Source organism: Bombina bombina, chromosome 4 (assembly GCF_027579735.1).
Source record: "Bombina bombina isolate aBomBom1 chromosome 4, aBomBom1.pri, whole genome shotgun sequence".
NCBI classification, from domain to species: Eukaryota; Metazoa; Chordata; class Amphibia; order Anura; family Bombinatoridae; genus Bombina; species Bombina bombina.
Genome location: NC_069502.1, coordinates 990,459,552 through 990,478,671, shown reverse-complemented (window position 1 = coordinate 990,478,671; position 19,120 = coordinate 990,459,552). Strand labels below are relative to the sequence as shown.

At 42.3% G+C, this 19,120-nt stretch overlaps 1 protein-coding gene across 1 annotated transcript in view; it reads right to left on the bottom strand.

The window, feature by feature from the left end:
* Positions 1-17,867, bottom strand: part of LOC128657655 (poly(A) polymerase gamma) — a 55,563-nt gene extending 37,696 nt beyond the window's left edge. The window contains exons 1-6 of the mRNA XM_053712042.1: positions 17,712-17,867; positions 17,460-17,632; positions 11,624-11,685; positions 11,284-11,510; positions 10,576-10,644; positions 9,473-9,529 (exon numbers count right to left, since the gene is read on the bottom strand). Of these exons, the coding sequence (XP_053568017.1) occupies positions 9,473-9,529; positions 10,576-10,644; positions 11,284-11,510; positions 11,624-11,685; positions 17,460-17,632; positions 17,712-17,807 (684 nt within the window). The 5' untranslated portion in view covers positions 17,808-17,867. The remainder of the gene's footprint in view (positions 1-9,472; positions 9,530-10,575; positions 10,645-11,283; positions 11,511-11,623; positions 11,686-17,459; positions 17,633-17,711) is intronic.
* Positions 17,868-19,120: the final 1,253 nt, after the last annotated feature.

Genomic DNA, 19,120 nt, shown 5'->3' with positions numbered 1-19,120 from the left:
TAGAGGACGTAACACCTTGGGCTGGTCCGTTTTTACGAAAGGGACGAAAATTAGGTCTATTTTTTGCCTTGAAGGGCCGATCCTGAGGAAGGGCGTGGCCCTTACCCCCAGTGATATCAGAGATAATCTCTTTCAAGTCAGGACCAAACAGCGTTTTCCCCTTGAAAGGAATGTTTAGTAGCTTGTTCTTGGAAGACGCATCAGCCGACCAAGATTTCAACCAAAGCGCTCTACGCGCCACAATAGCAAACCCAGAGTTCTTAGCCGCTAACTTAGCCAATTGCAAAGAGGCGTCTAGAGTGAAAGAATTAGCCAATTTGAGAGCATTGATTCTGTCCATAATCTCCTCATAAGGAGGAGAGTCACTATCGAGCACCTTAAGCAGTTCATCAAACCAGAAATATGCGGCTGTAGTGACAGGGACAATGCATGAAATGGGTTGTAGAAGGTAACCCTGCTGAACAAACATCTTTTTAAGCAAACCTTCTAATTTTTTATCCATAGGATCTTTGAAAGCACAACTATCCTCTATGGGAATAGTGGTGCGTTTGTTTAAAGTAGAAACCGCTCCCTCGACCTTGGGGACTGACTGCCATAAGTCCTTTCTGGGGTCGACCATAGGAAACAATTTTTTAAATATGGGGGGAGGGACGAAAGGAATACCGGGCCTTTCCCATTCTTTATTAACAATGTCCGCCACCCGCTTGGGTATAGGAAAAGCTTCTGGGAGCCCCGGCACCTCTAGGAACTTGTCCATTTTACATAGTTTCTCTGGGATGACTAAATTTTCACAATCATCCAGAGTGGATAATACCTCCTTAAGCAAAATGCGGAGATGTTCCAATTTAAATTTAAATGTAATCACATCAGATTCAGCCTGCTGAGAAATGTTCCCTAAATCAGTAATTTCTCCCTCAGACAAAACCTCCCTGGCCCCCTCAGATTGGGTTAGGGGCCCTTCAGAGATATTAATATCAGCGTCGTCATGCTCTTCAGTAACTAAAACAGAGCAGCCACGCTTACGCTGACAAGGGTTCATTTTGGCTAAAATGTTTTTGACAGAATTATCCATTACAGCCGTTAATTGTTGCATAGTAAGGAGTATTGGCGCGCTAGATGTACTAGGGGCCTCCTGAGTGGGCAAGACTCGTGTAGACGAAGGAGGGAATGATGCAGTACCATGCTTACTCCCCTCACTTGAGGAATCATCTTGGGCATCATTGTCATTATCACATAAATCACATTTATTTAAATGAATAGGAATTCTGGCTTCCCCACATTCAGAACACAGTCTATCTGGTAGTTCAGACATGTTAAACAGGCATAAACTTGATCAGAAAGTACAAAAAACGTTTTAAAATAAAACCGTTACTGTCACTTTAAATTTTAAACTGAACACACTTTATTACTGCAATTGCGAAAAAACATGAAGGAATTGTTCAAAATTCACCAAATTTTCACCACAGCGTCTTAAAGCCTTGAAAATATTGCACACCAATTTTGGAAGCTTTAACCCTTAAAATAACGGAACCGGAGCCGTTTTAAGCTTTAAACCCCTTTACAGTCCCTGGTATCTGCTTTGCTGAGACCCAACCAAACCCAAAGGGGAATACGATACCAAATGACGCCTTCAGAAGTCTTTTATAAGTATCAGAGCTCCTCTCACATGCGACTGCATGCCATGCCTCTCAAAAACAAGTGCGCAACACCGTGCCGATATTATTAAATCAAAATACTAAAAAACTCTAAGCCATCTCCGTGGAGATGTTGCCTGTACAACGGCAAAGAGAATGACTGGGGTAGGCGGAGCCTAGGAGGGATCATGTGACCAGCTTTGCTGGGCTCTTTGCCATTTCCTGTTGGGGAAGAGAATATCCCACAAGTAAGGATGACGCCGTGGACCGGACACACCTATGTTGGAGAAAGGGCACACAATTTCAACAGTGAAAAATGCACCAATCTTTTTTAAATTTTCACAGTATGTACCTAAGGCTTTAATAAGATTGCACAGCAAGTTTCAGAACGATTAACCCCTTAATGCCCAAACCGGAGCAGCCTAAAGCCAACAACCGGTTAAACTACAGCACCTTGCCACAGCTTACTACTGTGGCCCTACCTGCCATTAGGGATCAGTTTTGGGGAAATAAAGCTTCTTCTGGGCCCTCAATCAGCAGCTGGACCCTCCATGTGAAGCAGCATGAAACAGTCTCTCAATTCTAAGTGCGCATCTGAGGCGCTGCCATGTGGATAATAACCCCAGTAAAACACTCCAAAGTGCCTAAAAAGGTGTCTCTAATGAGTATTTTTTAATAAATAATCGATTGCCCTGCATTAGTGTCAACCAGCCTATTTAGCCCTGTCATGTAAGCATTCAATTCTATACTAAGTCTCAGAACATAGCTTACCCTCCCCACATGGGGATCTTGTCAGTCTTCTAGCATTATCTCAGTCTTGTCTAGAAATAAATGACTGAACATACCTTATTGCAGTCAAGCCTGCAAACTGTTCCCCCCCCCAACTGAAGTTTTCTGGTACTCCTCAGTCCTGTGTGGGAACAGCAGTGGATTTTAGTTACAACATGCTAAAATCATTTTCCTCTCAGCAGAAATCTTCATCACTTTTCTGCTAGAGAGTAAATAGTACAAACCGGTACCATTTAAAAATAACAAACTCTTGATTGAAGATATAAAACTACAATTCTAACACCACATTCACTTTACCCTCCCTGAGAGAGAACCTAGTGCGTTAACGCGGCAAAGAGAATGACTGTGGGGGGGGAGCTAGGGGGGGAGCTATATGGACAGCTCTGCTGTGTGCTCTCTTTGCCACTTCCTGTAGGGAAGGAGAATATCCCACAAGGATGAATCCGTGGACTGGATACACCTTGCAAGAGAAATACCCATTAAAGGACTTTAATCCAATTTTCTTTAGAGCACCATCTTCGCCAACCTCCAAGTTACAGAGGCAAAGAATGACTGGGGGACTATGGGAAAGTAGGAGGGATATTTAAGGTTTTGGCTGGGGTGCCTTTGCCAACACCTGGTGGCCATGAAGTGAATTCCCAACAGTAATGTATGAATCATGGACTCTCCATGCCATTGGAAATAAATTCTTACCCATAGATACTTGTCCACTATCAAACAAGTAGCAGACAGCCAAACCAGCACTGAAACATATAGATCTATAAAGGGAGGCAGAAGACACATCCCTGCGACCGATTACAGAGGGCCTATGAAAGATTTCCCATGAGGTAAAACCATCAGTTCATAAACCATACCCCAAATACATCTGACAAACACTGTATTCTGAAGGGAACCGGGCTTCAACACAGGACTGAAAACCCCTCTCTGAAGAATCACTGAACATCTTCATTCTTCAACCACCTCCAGCGGAGGCAAAGTAAAGACTGAGGTATGTGTGAGGGGTTTTAGAATGTTTTCCTGCTCCTCCTAGTGGTAGAGAAGAGCAATTCCCAGGAGTAATGGATTGTGCACTCTCACATGTATAAAAGAAAAAACAAACAAGCATTAGAGATTTCAGCAACAAATATACAAGATGCACAAATCCGTTAATTAAGATTAAGAGGTTTTTAAAGATTAAGAATGGTCATAATAGGGATAATGAATCTACACAAAAAACATAATTTATGCTTACCTGATAAATTTATTTCTCTTGTGGTGTATCCAGTCCACTGATCATCCATTACTTGTGGGATATTCTCCTTCCCAACAGGAAGCTGCAAGAGGATCACCCACAGCAGAGCTGTCTATATAGCTCCTCCCCTAACTGCCACTACCAGTCATTCGACCGAAGACAAGCAAGAGAAAGGAGAAACTATAGGGTGCAGTGGTGACTGTAGTTTAAAAATTAAAAAACACCTGCCTTAAAATGACAGGGCGGGCCGTGGATTGGATACACCACAAGAGAAATAAATTTATCAGGTAAGCATAAATTATGTTTTCTCTTGTAAGGTGTATCCAGTCCACGGATCATCCATTACTTGTGGGATACCAATACCAAAGCTATAGGACACGGATGAAGGGAGGGACAAGGCAGGCGCTTAAACGGAAGGCACCACTGCCTGCAAGACCTTTCTCCCAAAAATAGCCTCCGAAGAAGCAAAAGTATCAAATTTATAGAACTTTGAAAAAGTATGAAGCGAAGACCAAGTCGCCGCCTTACAAATCTGTTCAACAGAAGCCTCATTTTTAAAAGCCCATGTGGAAGCTACCGCTCTAGTAGAATGAGCTGTAATCCTTTCAGGGGGCTGCTGGCCAGCAGTCTCATAAGCTAAGCGTATTATACTCCTTAGCCAAAAAGAAAGAGGTTGCCGAAGCCTTTTGGCCTCTCCTCTGTCCAGAGTAGACAACAAACAATGCAGATGTTTGACGAAAATCTTTAGTAGCTTGTAAATAAAACTTTAAAGCACGAACCACGTCAAGATTGTGTAAAAGACGTTTCTTCTTTGAAGGAGGATTAGGACACAGTGACGGTACAACAATCTCCTGATTGATATTTTTATTAGATACCACCTTAGGTAAAAAAACAGGTTTGGTACCCTTGAAGAACCTTAAGAACTAAATTTAAACTCCAAGGCGGAGCAACAGGTTTAAACACAGGCTTGATTCTGACTAAAGCCTGACAAAACGCCTGCACGTCTGGAACCTCAGCCAGACGTTTGTGCAAAAAAATAGATAGAGCAGAAATCTGTCCTTTTAAGGAACTAGATGACAAACCCTTCTCCAATCCTTCGTGGAGAAAAGATAATATCCTAGGAATCCTGACCTTACTCCATGAGTAACCTTTGGATTCACACCAATGAAGATATTTACACCATATCTTATGATAGATTTTCCTGGTGACAGGCTTTCGCGCCTGTATTAAGGTATCAATGACCAACTCATTCAAGCGTTCAATCTCCAAGCAGTCAGCCACAGAGAAATTAGATTTGGATGGTTGAAAGGACCCTGAAGTAGAAAGTCCTGCCTCAGAGGCAGAGTCCATGGTGGAAAGGATGACATGTCCACCAGATCTGCATACCAAGTCCTGCGTGGCCACGCAGGTGCTATCAAAATTACCGATGCTCTCTCCTGTTTGATCTGGCAATCAGACGAGGGAGCAGAGGAAACGGTGGAAACACATAAGCCAGGTTGAAGGACCAAGGCGCTGCTAGAGCATCTATCAGCGCTGCCTTGGGATCCCTGGACCTGGATCCGTAACAAGGAAGCTTGGCGTTCTGGCGAGACGCCATGAGATCCAGTTCTGGTTTGCCCCAACGTTGAATCAACTGTGCAAACACCTCCGGATGGAGCTCCCACTCCCCCAGATGAAAAGTCTGACGACTTAGAAAATCTGCCTCCCAGTTCTCTACTCCTGGGATATGGATAGCTGATAGATGGCAAGAGTGAATCTCTGCCCATTGAATTATCTTTGAAACCTCCAACATCGCTAGGGAACTCCTTGTTCCCCCTTGATGGTTGATGTAAGCTACAGTCGTGATGTTGTCCGACTGAAATCTGATGAACCTCACTGCCGCTAGCTGAGGCCAAGCCTGAAGAGCATTGAATATCGCTCTTAGTTCCAGAATGTTTATTGGAAGGAGTGCCTCCTCCTGAGACCACGATCCCTGAGCCTTCAGAGAGTTCCAGACTGCACCCCAGCCCAGAAGGCTGGCATCTGTTGTTACCATTGTCCAATCTGGCCAGCGGAAGGTCATACCTTTGGACAGATGGACCCAAGATAGCCACCAAAGAAGAGAATCCCTGGTCTCTTGATCCAGATTTAGTAGAGGGGACAAATCTGTGTAATCCCCATTCCACTGACTGAGCATGCAGAGTTGCAGCAATCTGAGATGTAGGCGGGCAAACGGAACTATGTCCATTGCCGGTACCAATAAGCCGATTACTTCCATACACTGAGCCACCGAAGGGCGAGAAGTATAATAAAGAACACGGCAGGAATTTAGAAGTTTTGACAACCTGTCCTCTGTCAGGTAAATCCTAATTTCTACAGAATCTATCAGAGTTCCCAGGAAGGAAACTCTTGTGAGAGGGGATAGAGAACTCTTCTTTTCGTTCACTTTCCACCCATGAGACCTCAGGAATGCCAGAACAATGTCCGTATGGCACTTGGCAATTTGGAAATTCGACGCCTGTATCAGAATGTCGTCTAAGTAAGGGGCTACTGCTATGCCCCGCGGCCTTAGGACCGCCAGAAGTGACCCCAGAACCTTCGTAAAGATTCTTGGTGCCGTAGCTAACCCAAAGGGAAGAGCCACAAACTGGTAATGCCTGTCTCGGAAGGCGAACCTGAGAAACCGATGATCTTTGTGTATCGGAATGTGAAGATAAGCATCCTTTAAGTCCACGCTAGTCATGTATTGACCCTCCTGGATCATAGGTAGGATGGTTCGAATAGTCTCCATCTTGAAAGATGGGACCCTGAGAAATTTGTTTAGGATCTTGAGATCTAAGATTGGTCTGAAGGTTCCCTCTTTCTTGGGAACCACAAAGAGATTTGAATAGAAGCCTTGCCCCTGTTCCTCCTTTGGAACTGGGTGGATCACTCCCATAACTAGGAGGTCTTGAACACAATGTAAGAATGCCTCTCTCTTTATCTGGTCTGCAGATAATTGTGAGAGGTGAAATCTTCCTTTTGGGGAAGAAGCTTTGAAGTCCAGAAGATATCCCTGGGACACAATTTCCAACGGCCAGGGATCCTGGACATCTCTTGCCCAAGCCTGGGCGAAGAGAGAAAGTCTGCCCCCTACTAGATCCGTTACCGGATCGGGGGCTGATCTTTCATGCTGTCTTAGAGGCAGCAGCAGGCTTCTTGGCCTGCTTACCTTTGTTCCAGGCCTGGTTAGGTCTCCAGACCGGCTTGGACTGGGCAAAATTTCCCTCTTGTTTTGCATTAGAGGGAGTTGATGCCGCGCTCGTCTTAAAGTTTCGAAAGGCACGAAAATTAGTTTGTTTGGTCCTTAATTTATTAGACCTATCCTGAGGAAAGGCATGACCTTTTCCTCCAGTAATATCAGAAATGATCTCCTTCAGTCCAGGCCCGAATAGGGTCTGCCCCTTGAAGGGAATGTTGAGAAGCTTAGACTTTGAAGTAATGTCAGCTGACCAGGATTTAAGCCATAGCGCCCTACGCGACTGTATAGCAAAACCTGAGTTCTTAGCCGTTAGTTTGGTTAAATGAACAACGGCGTCAGAAACAAATGAATTGGCTAGCTTAAGCGCTTTAAGCTTGTCAAGTATATCATCCAATGGAGTTTCTACCTGTAAGGCCTCTTCCAGTGACTCAAACCAGAAGGCCGCAGCAGCATTGACCGGGGCAATGCATGCAAGAGGCTGGAGAATAAAACCTTGTTGAATAAACATTTCCTTAAGGTAACCCTCTAACTTTTATCCATTGGATCTAGGAAACCACAACTGTCCTCGACGGGAATAGTTGTACGCTTAGCTAGGGTAGAAACTGCTCCCTCCACCTTAGGGACCGTTTGCCATAAGTCCCGTGTAGAGGCATCTATTGGAAACATTTTCTTAAAAATAGGAGGGGGAGAGAACGGTACACCTGGTCTATCCCATTCCTTAGTAATAATTTCTGAAAACCTTTTAGGTATTGGAAAAACATCAGTGTAAACAGGCACTGCATAGTATTTATCCAATCTACACAATTTCTCTGGCACTATAATGGTGTCACAGTCATCCAGAGTAGCTAAATCCTCCCTGAGCAACACGCGGAGGTGTTCAAGCTTAAATTTAAATGTAGACATATCAGAATCAGGTTGAATCATCTTCCCTGAGTCAGAAAAATCACCCACAGAAAGAAGCTCTCCTGCCTCAGCTTCTGCATATTGTGAGGGGATATCAGACATAGCTACTAAAGCGTCAGAGAGCTCTGTATTTTTTCTAGTCCCAGAGATGTCTCACTTTCCTTGTAACCCTGGTAGTTTGGACAATACCGCTGTAAGGGTATGATCCATAACTGCCGCCATGTCTTGTAAAGTAAATGCCATGGGCGCGCTAGATGTACTTGGCGCCACTTGAGCGTGAGTCCCTTGAGCGGGAGTCAAAGGGTCTGACACATGGGGCGAGTTAGTCGGCATAACCCCTTGTCAATTTCCTCTGGTGATAAATCTTTTAAAGACAGAATATGATCTTTATAACTTAAAGTAAAATCAGTACATTTGGTACACATTCTAAGAGGGGGTTCCACAATGGCTTCTAAACATAATGAACAAGGAGTTTCCTCTATGTCAGACATGTTTAAACAGACTAGCAATGAGACCAGCAAGCTTGGAAAACACTTTGATAAATGTAAACAAGCAAAAAATAAAAACGGTACTGTGCCTTTAAGAGAAACAAATTTTGTCAGAAATTGAAAAACAGTGATAAAAAGCAGTAAATCTTACAAAATTTTTACAGTGTGTAGAATAGACTAACAGAGCATTGCACCCACTTGCAAATGGATGATTAACCCCTTAGTTTCAAAACCGTATCAAAAAAACGATAAACGTTTTTTAACCTGCCACAGCTCTGTTGTGGCCCTACCTGCCCATACAACGACTTTTGAAGGCACAAAAACCCTTTGTAGATGTCCTAAGTGTTCAGGGGACTCCTTCAGGGAAGCTGGAAGTCTCAAGCTGCAAAAACTACTGCACGATTTAGGCCTGAAATTAGGCCCCTCCCAACCTGTACTCACAGTGAGAGGGCCATAAAAAACTATCCCTAGGCAAAATCTAGCCAGTCATGTGGAAAAAACTGGGACCCAATAAAGTTTTATCACCAATATGTAGAAAAAAACGTTTAAACACTTCCAGCAAACGTTCTTATTTTCAGTAATGTGAGAAAGTAATAATAATATTACCTTTTACAGCAAGCATGATACTAGTCGTTATTAAATCACTGTAATCAGGCTTACCTTAAATAAATCCGGTATTAACAGCATTTTCGAGCATATTCATTTCTCTAGAAAAATTTAAACTGCACATACCTCATAGCAGGAGACCCTGCACGCCATTCCCCCAGCTGAAGTTATCTCATCTCTTCAGTTATGTGTGAGAACAGCAATGGATCTTAGTAACAACCTGCTAAGATCATCAAAAACCACAGGCAGACTCTTCTTCAACTTTCTGCCTGAGGCTAAAACAGTACAACTCCGGTACCATTTGAAAATAATAAACTTTTGATTGAAGATAAACTACATAAATTCACCACATCTCTCTAGCTACTTCCTATGTTGTCGAGAGCTGCAAGAGAATGACTGGGAGTGGCAGTTAGGTGTGGGTGATCCTCTTGCAGCTTCCTGTTGGTAAGGAGAATATCCCACAAGTAATGGATGATCCGTGGACTGGATACACCTTACAAGAGAAAAAGAAATTTGCTCTGTTAGTTTTACGTTCCATGCATTCAGTGTTTGTTGCAGGTTTAAAGGGGGGGGGGGGGGGAGAGAGAAGAGTCAACAGTACCTGTGATCTAGTGCTTTCAATAGTAGGAATAGGCATAGCTTCTGCATAGATTCTTTCCTAAAATAAACAAAACAAAAAACCAAAACACATTTATAAAAACTTAACTGGCCTTTACTTCAGTTCTTATAACATTGGCTACAATATCTCCATCTAAAAAGCAGTAATTCTGTGAAATATCACTTTGCATAGAAGGAGCAAAGACAGATTTACTTTCTCAAATACATGGTAAGACGAGGTAGCCAAAGGAGCTTAGAAAATTTTGGCTCACTCTGGTACCAGAATGGACCACAAAGACATCTTACGTGGAAGCAAACGCAAATTAGTTTACCGACTAGTGATAATAGCTTTTTTAGTACATTAAACCTCAGTGAATGGGTTCTCAGGAACAATCTCGTGTATAAGAAAAGCCTCAAAAATGTTCTGACATTGAAGCAACATAGCAGGTTTTAATGCCTACTTTATACTGGAATTGCATGCCTATTAGGTTTCCTAACCTTGCCCTGCTTCAGAGAGGCAGCTAGACCTTTAATGCCAATATGCGTCTGACGAGCCTTGGTACAAAACATCTCAAGTCACAAAGAATTACATAATAACCCTAAAATACTTCGATCTGAGAAACAGTTACATAGAAAATCTAAGAGCAAAGAAAGTTTACAGTTGGAAATGCTAACACTTAGTAGCACTTCCACATGGCTTAAGAGACAAATGCAGCGTTCTCGGCAACCTGCTTTTCTATCCTGTGTAGCATTGGTCCTGGGAAAAGAAAAGTATAGGTTCTATTAAAAGTGTTAAACTACTAAGTTGAGAAAATGCAGGTAAATTTGAGGTAGTTCTTTTTATTATGATATATAGAGGTAAGGTGACTCAAACCAAGCTTTTCCATAAGGCATTCTATACTTCACAAGCTATTTTAACATGGGTGTTCATAAGATGCTTAAACATGATTAATATCTTTTGCTCATTAAGAGACCTTAAAATGTAAATTATGTCAATGGGGATTACAGTCAAAATCTTTGGAGAAGGGGAGGGGAATTTATACCAAGATAAATTAAACCATATTTTTTCCCTTTTAAAAAAAGCTGCTGTTCATACAGCTAACTTACCACAGATTGATAGCTTCTGTCCACTTCATGACAAGGCTCTACAAATGCAGATTCTGACATTCCTAGGAACTAGAGATAAAAATCTCAGTCAGATAAACAAAAACAAAGTTACCCTGAAAGCCAAAAGCTTTTTGCCCATTTTCTACAATTTAAGTCCCCTATTCAGACAGTAACTATACTTGGGTCCTCCATTTCAGATCTTACCCTTGCTAAGAAAAGAGGATGAGGCCTTGATATGAGGAATTTAAACAAAATAGCTTCAAGTCAATTAGCAGGTCCAATAAAACTTCATTTAAAATAAAAATATTAGAAAAAAAGCAACCACCAATACCACAAATCTTGGTATCATTTGTTGAAATTTAACGCTGTAAAGCACTGTTGGCAACTCACAATCTTGGGTGTTGAACTGGCTCTGACAGAGCAGAGTTTACATCAGCCACTCAGGCAGTTAATACCAGACACACAAATATTACATACAACACATGGGATAACCAATACTCACAGCTAGATTAAAAGTATAAAAATGAGTGACAGCATTTAGCCAAATATGACAGACCCAGTTGGCACATCAAGGCCACTTACCTGGGTCGCTAAACTTCAACTATACATGTTCGCTACTAATAAAAAAAACAGATGCAAGAAAGGGTGTTGCACATGTCTCATGCAAAAAAAAAAAAAGTAAGGTCCACCTGTGGCATAAAAGCCTACCTTTTCTGTATCCTTTATTCGTTTTGGGGATCCTTCCAAACAAGGCGGATGAGCTCTTTTAGTTGAAGAACTTTTTGGACTAAGATTTACCATACCATTTACATGATTTTGCCCCTGGGAATGGTTTGGAGGAGAGGCTACAATTGGAATCACATTACGTCCAACTACAGTAGGAATTGAACAACCAGACTGAGCAATTGGCTTTACAGGAACAGCTGAGCTGGACTCTATAGGGAGTAAAAAAAATAAAATGCTAATGGTTGATGTTATATGCACTAAAAAGTATCAAGTCTAGAATAGGTTGACATGTTTTTTCCCTTATAAAACAAATATCACTTACGTGATCCAATGACGGGGATATAGTTTCCTGGATTAGTCTCTGAAGGAGCATGCTCAGCCAACCTTTGGATATATGACACATTAGAAAAGCAAACTAGTATAGGATTTCTAAAAATACGTAAACAAATTAAAAATAAAAATATACATTAAAACCATTCTCTAGTTATATAGTTTATTACAATACATTCACTCTAAATAAGGAATAGGTTTCTATAAATCAAACAAGCATTTATGGTTTACTCCAATCTAAAATGTTTGACTTGCCTAATCACAATAAATATATGACACTGGTAAATGTATTGAGTGAAAAGCTGTAGACTAAGCTTTTTTTGCTCCTTTTTCAACAAACTGAATCCTGGACTGGATATGAAATAGCTTTCGACTACATAGCCAAATCTTTGTATGATGTAGCTTATAAAACTGTGTGGATCATTTATTTACTTTTTTATGAATGAAGTGATTAGTGTTAAAGCTAACTGACTAATCTAACCACTTGAGGGTTCTCTAGGACTTAAAGTGAATGTCAAGTTAAAGAGATTACCTAAAGTGAAACTATAGCAGTTAAAAAATTAATGAGTTGCATTCATGAAATCTTTAGTATATACTTATCTTCAGGGATATTTCACTATAAACCCTATACGGATAAAAGCTGAAGCTCCGGTCGCCATTTTCGGCAGTTGATTGCTGATGAGTCATCTGTCAACTGCTGAAAATGGCGACCGGAGCTTCAGCTCTTATCTGTATAGGGTTTATAGTGAAATATCTCTGAAGATAAGTATATACTTAAGATTTCATGAATGCAACTCATTCATTTTTAACTGCTATAGTTTCACTTTAGGTAATTGCTTAAAGGGACACTAAATTAAATTTTCATGATTCAGATTCAGCATGTAATTTTAAACAACTTTCCAATTTACTTCCATTAAAAAAAATGTGCAGTCTTATATTTACAATTTTTGAGTCACCAGATCCTACTGAGCATGTGCAAGAATTCACAGACTATACGTATATGCATTTGCGATTGGCTAATTGCTATCACATGGTACAAGGGGAGTGGAAATATACATAACTGAAATTTGTTATAAAAAATCTACTACTCATTTGAAGTTCAGACTAAGTGCTATTGCATTGTCTTATCTTGCATTTGTTGATTATGAAAATCTAATGTGTTGACTGGTCCTTTAACTTGACATTCACTTTAACGTATCTTTTATACAAATGTACAGGTATTTTTTTTTTTTTTAGGAGTACTTTTATGGATGCATTAACCGCTGTCATTTTATCATCTTTAGCCCTTTCTGTCCAGGGGCTTTTTGGTATTTTTAAAATCTTTTATAGAATCTAAACAAATTATGCTTACCTGATAATTTCATTTCCATCATGGGGAGGAGAGTCCACTGCTTCATTCATCACTTGTGGGAAATAAGAACCTGGCCACCAGGAGGAGGAGGAAAAGACACCCCAGCCAAAGGCTTAAATAGCTCCCCACCTACTTCCCTCATCCCCCAGTCATTCTGCCAAGGGAACAAGGAACAGTAGGAGAAATATCAGGGTATAAATGTTGCCAGAAGAACCAAAATAAATTTGGGTCCGCCACCGGAGAAAGGGCGGTTGCAGTGGACTCTCCTCGCCACAACGGAAATGATCAAGTAAGCATAATTTAGGTTTTCCATCTAAAGGGGAGGAGAGTCCACTGCTTCATTTAACACTGAATGAAGAAAACGGGAGGGTAAAGGAGGCAGACCCTATACTGAAGGCACCACAAGCCTGCAGAACCTCTCTCCCAAAAGCTGCTTCCGTTAAAGCAAAAACGCATGTAAGGATGACCAGGTGGCCGCCTAACAAATCTGCTCCATAGAAGCCTCATTCTTAAAGGCTTAAGAAGAGGCCACAGCTCTAGTCAAGTGAGCCGTAATCCTCTGAGGAGGCTTGTGCCCCGCTGTCTCATAATCCAGACGGATCATACTCCACCAAAAAGATAGAGAAGTTGCAGAGGCCCTCTCCCCTTCCAGAGTACACAACAAATAAAGACTACGTCTGTCTGAACTCCTTTGTGGCTTGAAGATAAAATTTCAAGGCCCGAACCACATCCACATTATGAAGTAACCACTCCTTCGAAGAGGAAGGGTTAGAACACAAGGAAGGAACCACTATTTCCTGGTTAATGTTATGACTCAACACTACCTTGGGAAGAAATCCCAAACCGGTTCGCAGAACGGCTGTCAACATGAAAAACTAAGTAAGGAGGCTCAAATTGTAAGGCCGCCAACTCAAACTCTGCGTGCCGATGCAACAGGACCTTCCATGAGAGAATCTTAACGTCCAGGGCATGCATAGGCTCAACGGAGCCCTCTGCAAAACCTTAAGCACTAAGTTTAAGGTCCAGGGAGGAGACGGTCTAATCCTAACCAGAACCTGAACAAAGGACTAAATGTCTGGTGGTTTATGTAAGCCACTGAGGTGATGTTGCCAGACTGGAATCTGATGAATTAGGACGACCCCAGAAGGAGACAAGCCTTCAGAGCATTGAATATTGCTCAAAGTTCCAGAATATTTATAGGCAGACTCTATTCCTCTCAAGTCCATCTGCCTTTCTGGCACCCCAAATGGCTCCCCATCCTGATAGACACGCATCCGTGGTTACAATCTCCCAGGATGGTCTTAGGAAGGAAGTCCCCTGAGACAACTGGCCCGGTCGGGTCCACCAAGACAGGTATTCCCTCACCGGTCTGTCCAGAGATATCTGGGACCAATGAACTCTTTCCTTTGTTTATCTTCCACCCGTGGGACCGAAGTAGGAGGAGAGCTCTCGACTGAACCTCCGCCAGACTGTAGGATGGAATCTGGACCAGGATATTGTTCAGATACGGAGCCACTGCAATCCCTCTCCGCCAGACCAAATGGAAGGGCCACAAACTGGAAGTGCTGGTCCAGGAAGGCGAACCTTAGAAACTTGAAGTGCTCCTTGTGGATTGGAACATGAAGGTAAGCATCCTTTAGGTCTATGGTCATCCTGAATTGTCCCTCTTGAACCAGGGGCAAAATTGACCTGATCGTCTCAATCTTGAACGATGGAACTGACAAAAACCTGTTTAGAGCCTTTAAGTCCAGTATTGGACAAAATGTGCTCTCCTTTGGTACCACGAAAAGGTTTGAATACCACCCCAGACCTTTCTCTGCCGGAGGGACTGGGACGATTACTCAGAGAGACCCCTCACACACCCCAGAAAGGCGTCTTTTCTGGTCTTGGAGATATTTGACAGGAGGAACCTGCCTCTGGGCAGACATGATTTGAAACCCATCATGTACCCCTGGGCGACGACCTCCAGAACCCAAGGGTCGGTAACGTCTTCCCTCCAGGCCTCCACAAAAAGATATTCTGCCCCCTATCTGGTCCAAGGACGGGTCAGGGTCGCCCCTTCATGCCGACTGACTCGGCAGGCTTCTTGTTCTGCTTGGATTTATTCCATTAGTTTGCTGGCTTCCAAGATCCTTTGGACTGCTCAGATTTTGCGGAAGGTTGTTGGCGCTCAGGCTTGTCGGAACGAAAGGGACAAAAAGTAGATCCCTTAGGTTTGGCTTTCTTATCCTGGAGGTAAGAAGGCACCCTTGCCACCCGTGACCGTAAATATAATAGAATCCAGGTGCGGGCCAAACAAAACATTCCCCTTGAATGGTAGGGAAAGCAAGCGAGACTTAGATGTCATTTGCAGACCACGATTTTAGCCACAGAGCCCTGCGAGCTAAAACAGAAAACCCTGATGTGTCTTAGTATTCAGGCGAATAATCTGCATGTTAGCATCACAAATTAACGAATACACTACCCTTAAGGCTTTGATTCGATCCAAAAGCTCATTGAGGGGGGTCTCCACCTCGACCATTGCTGATAGTGCGTCACACCAATAGGTAGCCGCCGGTTGGAAAACGAACCCCCTCAGTTGGAACATCTTCCGCAACATGAACTCCATCTTTTTATCCACGGGTTCCTTAAAATAAGAGCTATTAAGCGGAATGGTTGTTCTCTTAGCGAGCGTGGAGATAGCATCATCCACCTTAGGGACAGTCCCCCACAGTTCAAGCTGCGTGTCCGGAACGGGGAAAAGCTTCTTAAAAGACGAGGGAGAAAAGTGCGAACCTAGTTTCTCCCATTCATTCTTAATAATGTTCGCCATTTTGATAGGAACCGGGAAGGCCTGGGGCACTACCCTGTCCTTGTAAACCCTATCCAGTTTAGGGATCGAAGGTTCCTCCAGGAGTTTCGGTACCGGAACCTCTAGCGTAGCAAGCACTTCCTTCAGCAGGAAACACAAATTACCCATCATAAATTTTAAATCTGGTTCCTCTGCGGACGGAGGCCTAGAAGTAGCAGATTCTGACCCAGAAGCAACATGCTCCGATAAGTCGGAGATGTCCTCAGCGGATAATCTATCCGAGATATCCAGTGGAGTCGAAGACCCCTGAGACTGATAGTGCCGTACCTTCCACTTAGTAGGATGAGGCAACGCATTAATTGCCGCAGAAACCGCAGTCTAACTGATCAGCGAAGTCTGGAGGCCAAAGGACCCCTCCTGCGGGAGGTTTAGTAGTGCCCTGGGGAACTAACTGCTTGTGTAATCGGAGATACTTGTAGGGAACGCATCTCGTGGGACAGAGAACCCTCAGAGGTGGACAGCTCAGTCGTACTAAATACTTTATTCGTTTTTTGAAGTAGTAATATTGTCATACCATGTGAAACAGAGCTTTAACGGCAGTTCCACCGGAACCTCCTCACAGTATACAGTTAGTAGGTTTAGATAAAGAAAGAGTATCCTCCAACATAGAGTCCTCCATAGCTTGCGCCTTTATTACGGACTTGATTAATGAATAAATGGCACCTTTATATCCCAATGGCCGGGGCACTCACCACTATGACCCGGACTACAAGAAACAGCTTTCATCTCCTCCGAACACTGGTTGAGAAAGGAAGTTACTGAGGCCAGACGTGGTCAAATGGTGTCATGCAGGACCGCCCCTGCACTGAGCGAGAGACACGCCAATAAAGCCTGCCTGAATCTCTCTCCAACTGTTCCACACTGACAGAGCCTCATCTCACACAAGTGCAGCAAAAACACAACATTATGTATATTAAAATCCCCACTGTTCTCTAACCTCCTTTACGAGGGTATTACCCTAGATTCTATACAGATAAAAGGAGTCACACTGTGACCATGTCTTCTTGCGTTATCACACACAGAGAGAGAGAGAGAAATAAATAAAATTATATATCTATGTATATCTATAGAGAGAGAGAGAGACAGAAAGGATCTTACCAGAATCAACGCAGTAGAACAGGAACACAGCCTTTCAAGTGTGACAGGTTAGTAGCGTCGCTCCTGACATGGACTTGAGAATAAAAACAGGCAGCAAAACTCGTCAACGCGGATTGCTTAAGGAGCTGTTAATATAAGTCGGGATGGTTTCATCTCCGGACTCTAACTTTCACCCATACTCTCACTGAGAGGCTGAAAGGACTACTTAAAACTCCAGTCCCATTGTGTAGTACTACCCTCCATAAGAGACTACTCAGAATCTTCTAACACTTCTCTGCCAACCTCCTGTGATGAAAGGCAAAGAATGACTGGGGGATGAGGGAAGTGGGTGAGGTATTAAAGCCTTTGCCTCCTCCTGGTGGCCAGGTTCTTATTTCCCACAAGTGATGAATGAAGCAGTGGACTTTCCTCCCCTTTAGATGGAAAGGTGTTTCTTGCCTTTATTGGTGCGGTATGTCATTAAACATGTGCGCTCAGTCACATTAAACACTAGCAATAGGGTCTTTTTTCATAGCAAATTGTGCTCACCTGTGTGTGTCTGTTAAGGTAGGACTATCAGATCTAGATGTTCTGTTACATGAAGAAGGGGACTCAAAAGGTGTTCCTGTGTCTGTATCTCTGGAACTATCTAAGCAATTTCCATCCAGTGATGATCGTTTCGATAAGCCAGAGGCTGATCTATTAATATCTGGAACACTTTGCTATGAAAAAGCAATGTATAGATGTTTACACATATCAACATTTTTTTCTAGTGGCTGAAAGCACTTATTTAAGTTTCACCTTTTTTCTCTTCTGAAGAATTTCTGTAGTGAGGTAGTGGTGAAGCTGTTTCTTTTTAACATGAGTTGCTTCAATCTTCATCCCTTTCTTTAGCATGTGTATATTATTTGCTTGACGATACACTGCAAAAACAAGATCGATAAGCGCTATTTTAAAATGATCAACAATAAAATAGGCCGTAAAGTGGTCAAAGAAAATAGAAGAGTTGTAAATTATGCCCTTTTTCTTGCAAAATAACATTTAGTGGTATGATCTACAATACAAAATTAAAAAATAATGTTAATGGTTGTTGCACAAATTAAATAAATCTTAATTATACATTTAATTTTAGTTTTTTGGTTTAACAGTTATAAACTGAAAATATTTTGCACCAGTTTTTCTTTTTTGCTATTTTAAGATTTGTATAATAAAGCCTGATAAGCAAAGTTAGGAGACCTGAAGATCACTTACAAAGAGGGGAATCTACCCCCTTAAAAGGTACAGCTGATCTTGGTAAAAACAAAATTTATGCTAATAAATGTTCTTTCCTTGGCATGGAGAGCCCACAAATCCATTCTAATTACTAGTGGTAATTCAACCGCTGGCCAGCAGGAGGAGGCAAATAAAACCCAGGCAAATTATTACCCATAATCCCCAGTCATTCGGCCAAAGGAAAAATGGAAAAAAACACAAGGGTATAGAGGTGCCTGAGGTTTATACAAAAAAAATGCTGTCAACTCAAATAAAGTGCGGGTCGTGGACTCTCCATGCCAAGGAAAGAAAAGAATTTATCAGGTAAGCATAAATGTTCTTTTCTTTTTAAATGACACAATGAGTCCACGGATCATAATTACTATTGGGAATCAATACCCAAGCTAGAGTACACAGATGAGGGAGGGGGACAAGACAGGGAACCTAAACGGAAGGCACCACTGCTTGAAGAACCTTTCTCCCAAAAGCGTACTCAGCCGAGGCAAAAGTGTCAAATTTGTAGAATTTTGAAAAAGTGTGAAGAGAGGATCAAGTTGCAGCCTTGCAAATCTGTTCCAACAAAGCTTCATTCTTGAATGCCCATGAGGAAGCAACAGCCTTCGTGGAATGATCCGTAACTCTCTCTGGAGGCTGCTGTCCAGCAGTCTCATATGCAGTCAGCCAAAAAGAAAGTAGCCGCAGCTTTCTGTCCCTTACGTTTTCCTGAAAAAACCCACAAACAATGCAGAAGACTGATGAAAATCCTTAGTTGCCTGCAGGTAAGACACAAACCACGTCCAAATTGTACAGAAGCCGTTCCTTCTGAGAGGTAGGATTAGGACACAAGGAAGGAACAACTATCTCCTGATTAATGTTCCGATCAGAAACAACCTTAGGAAGAAATCCTAATTTAGTACGTAAAACTACCTTATCTGAATGAAAAGGTAAGGGGACTCGTA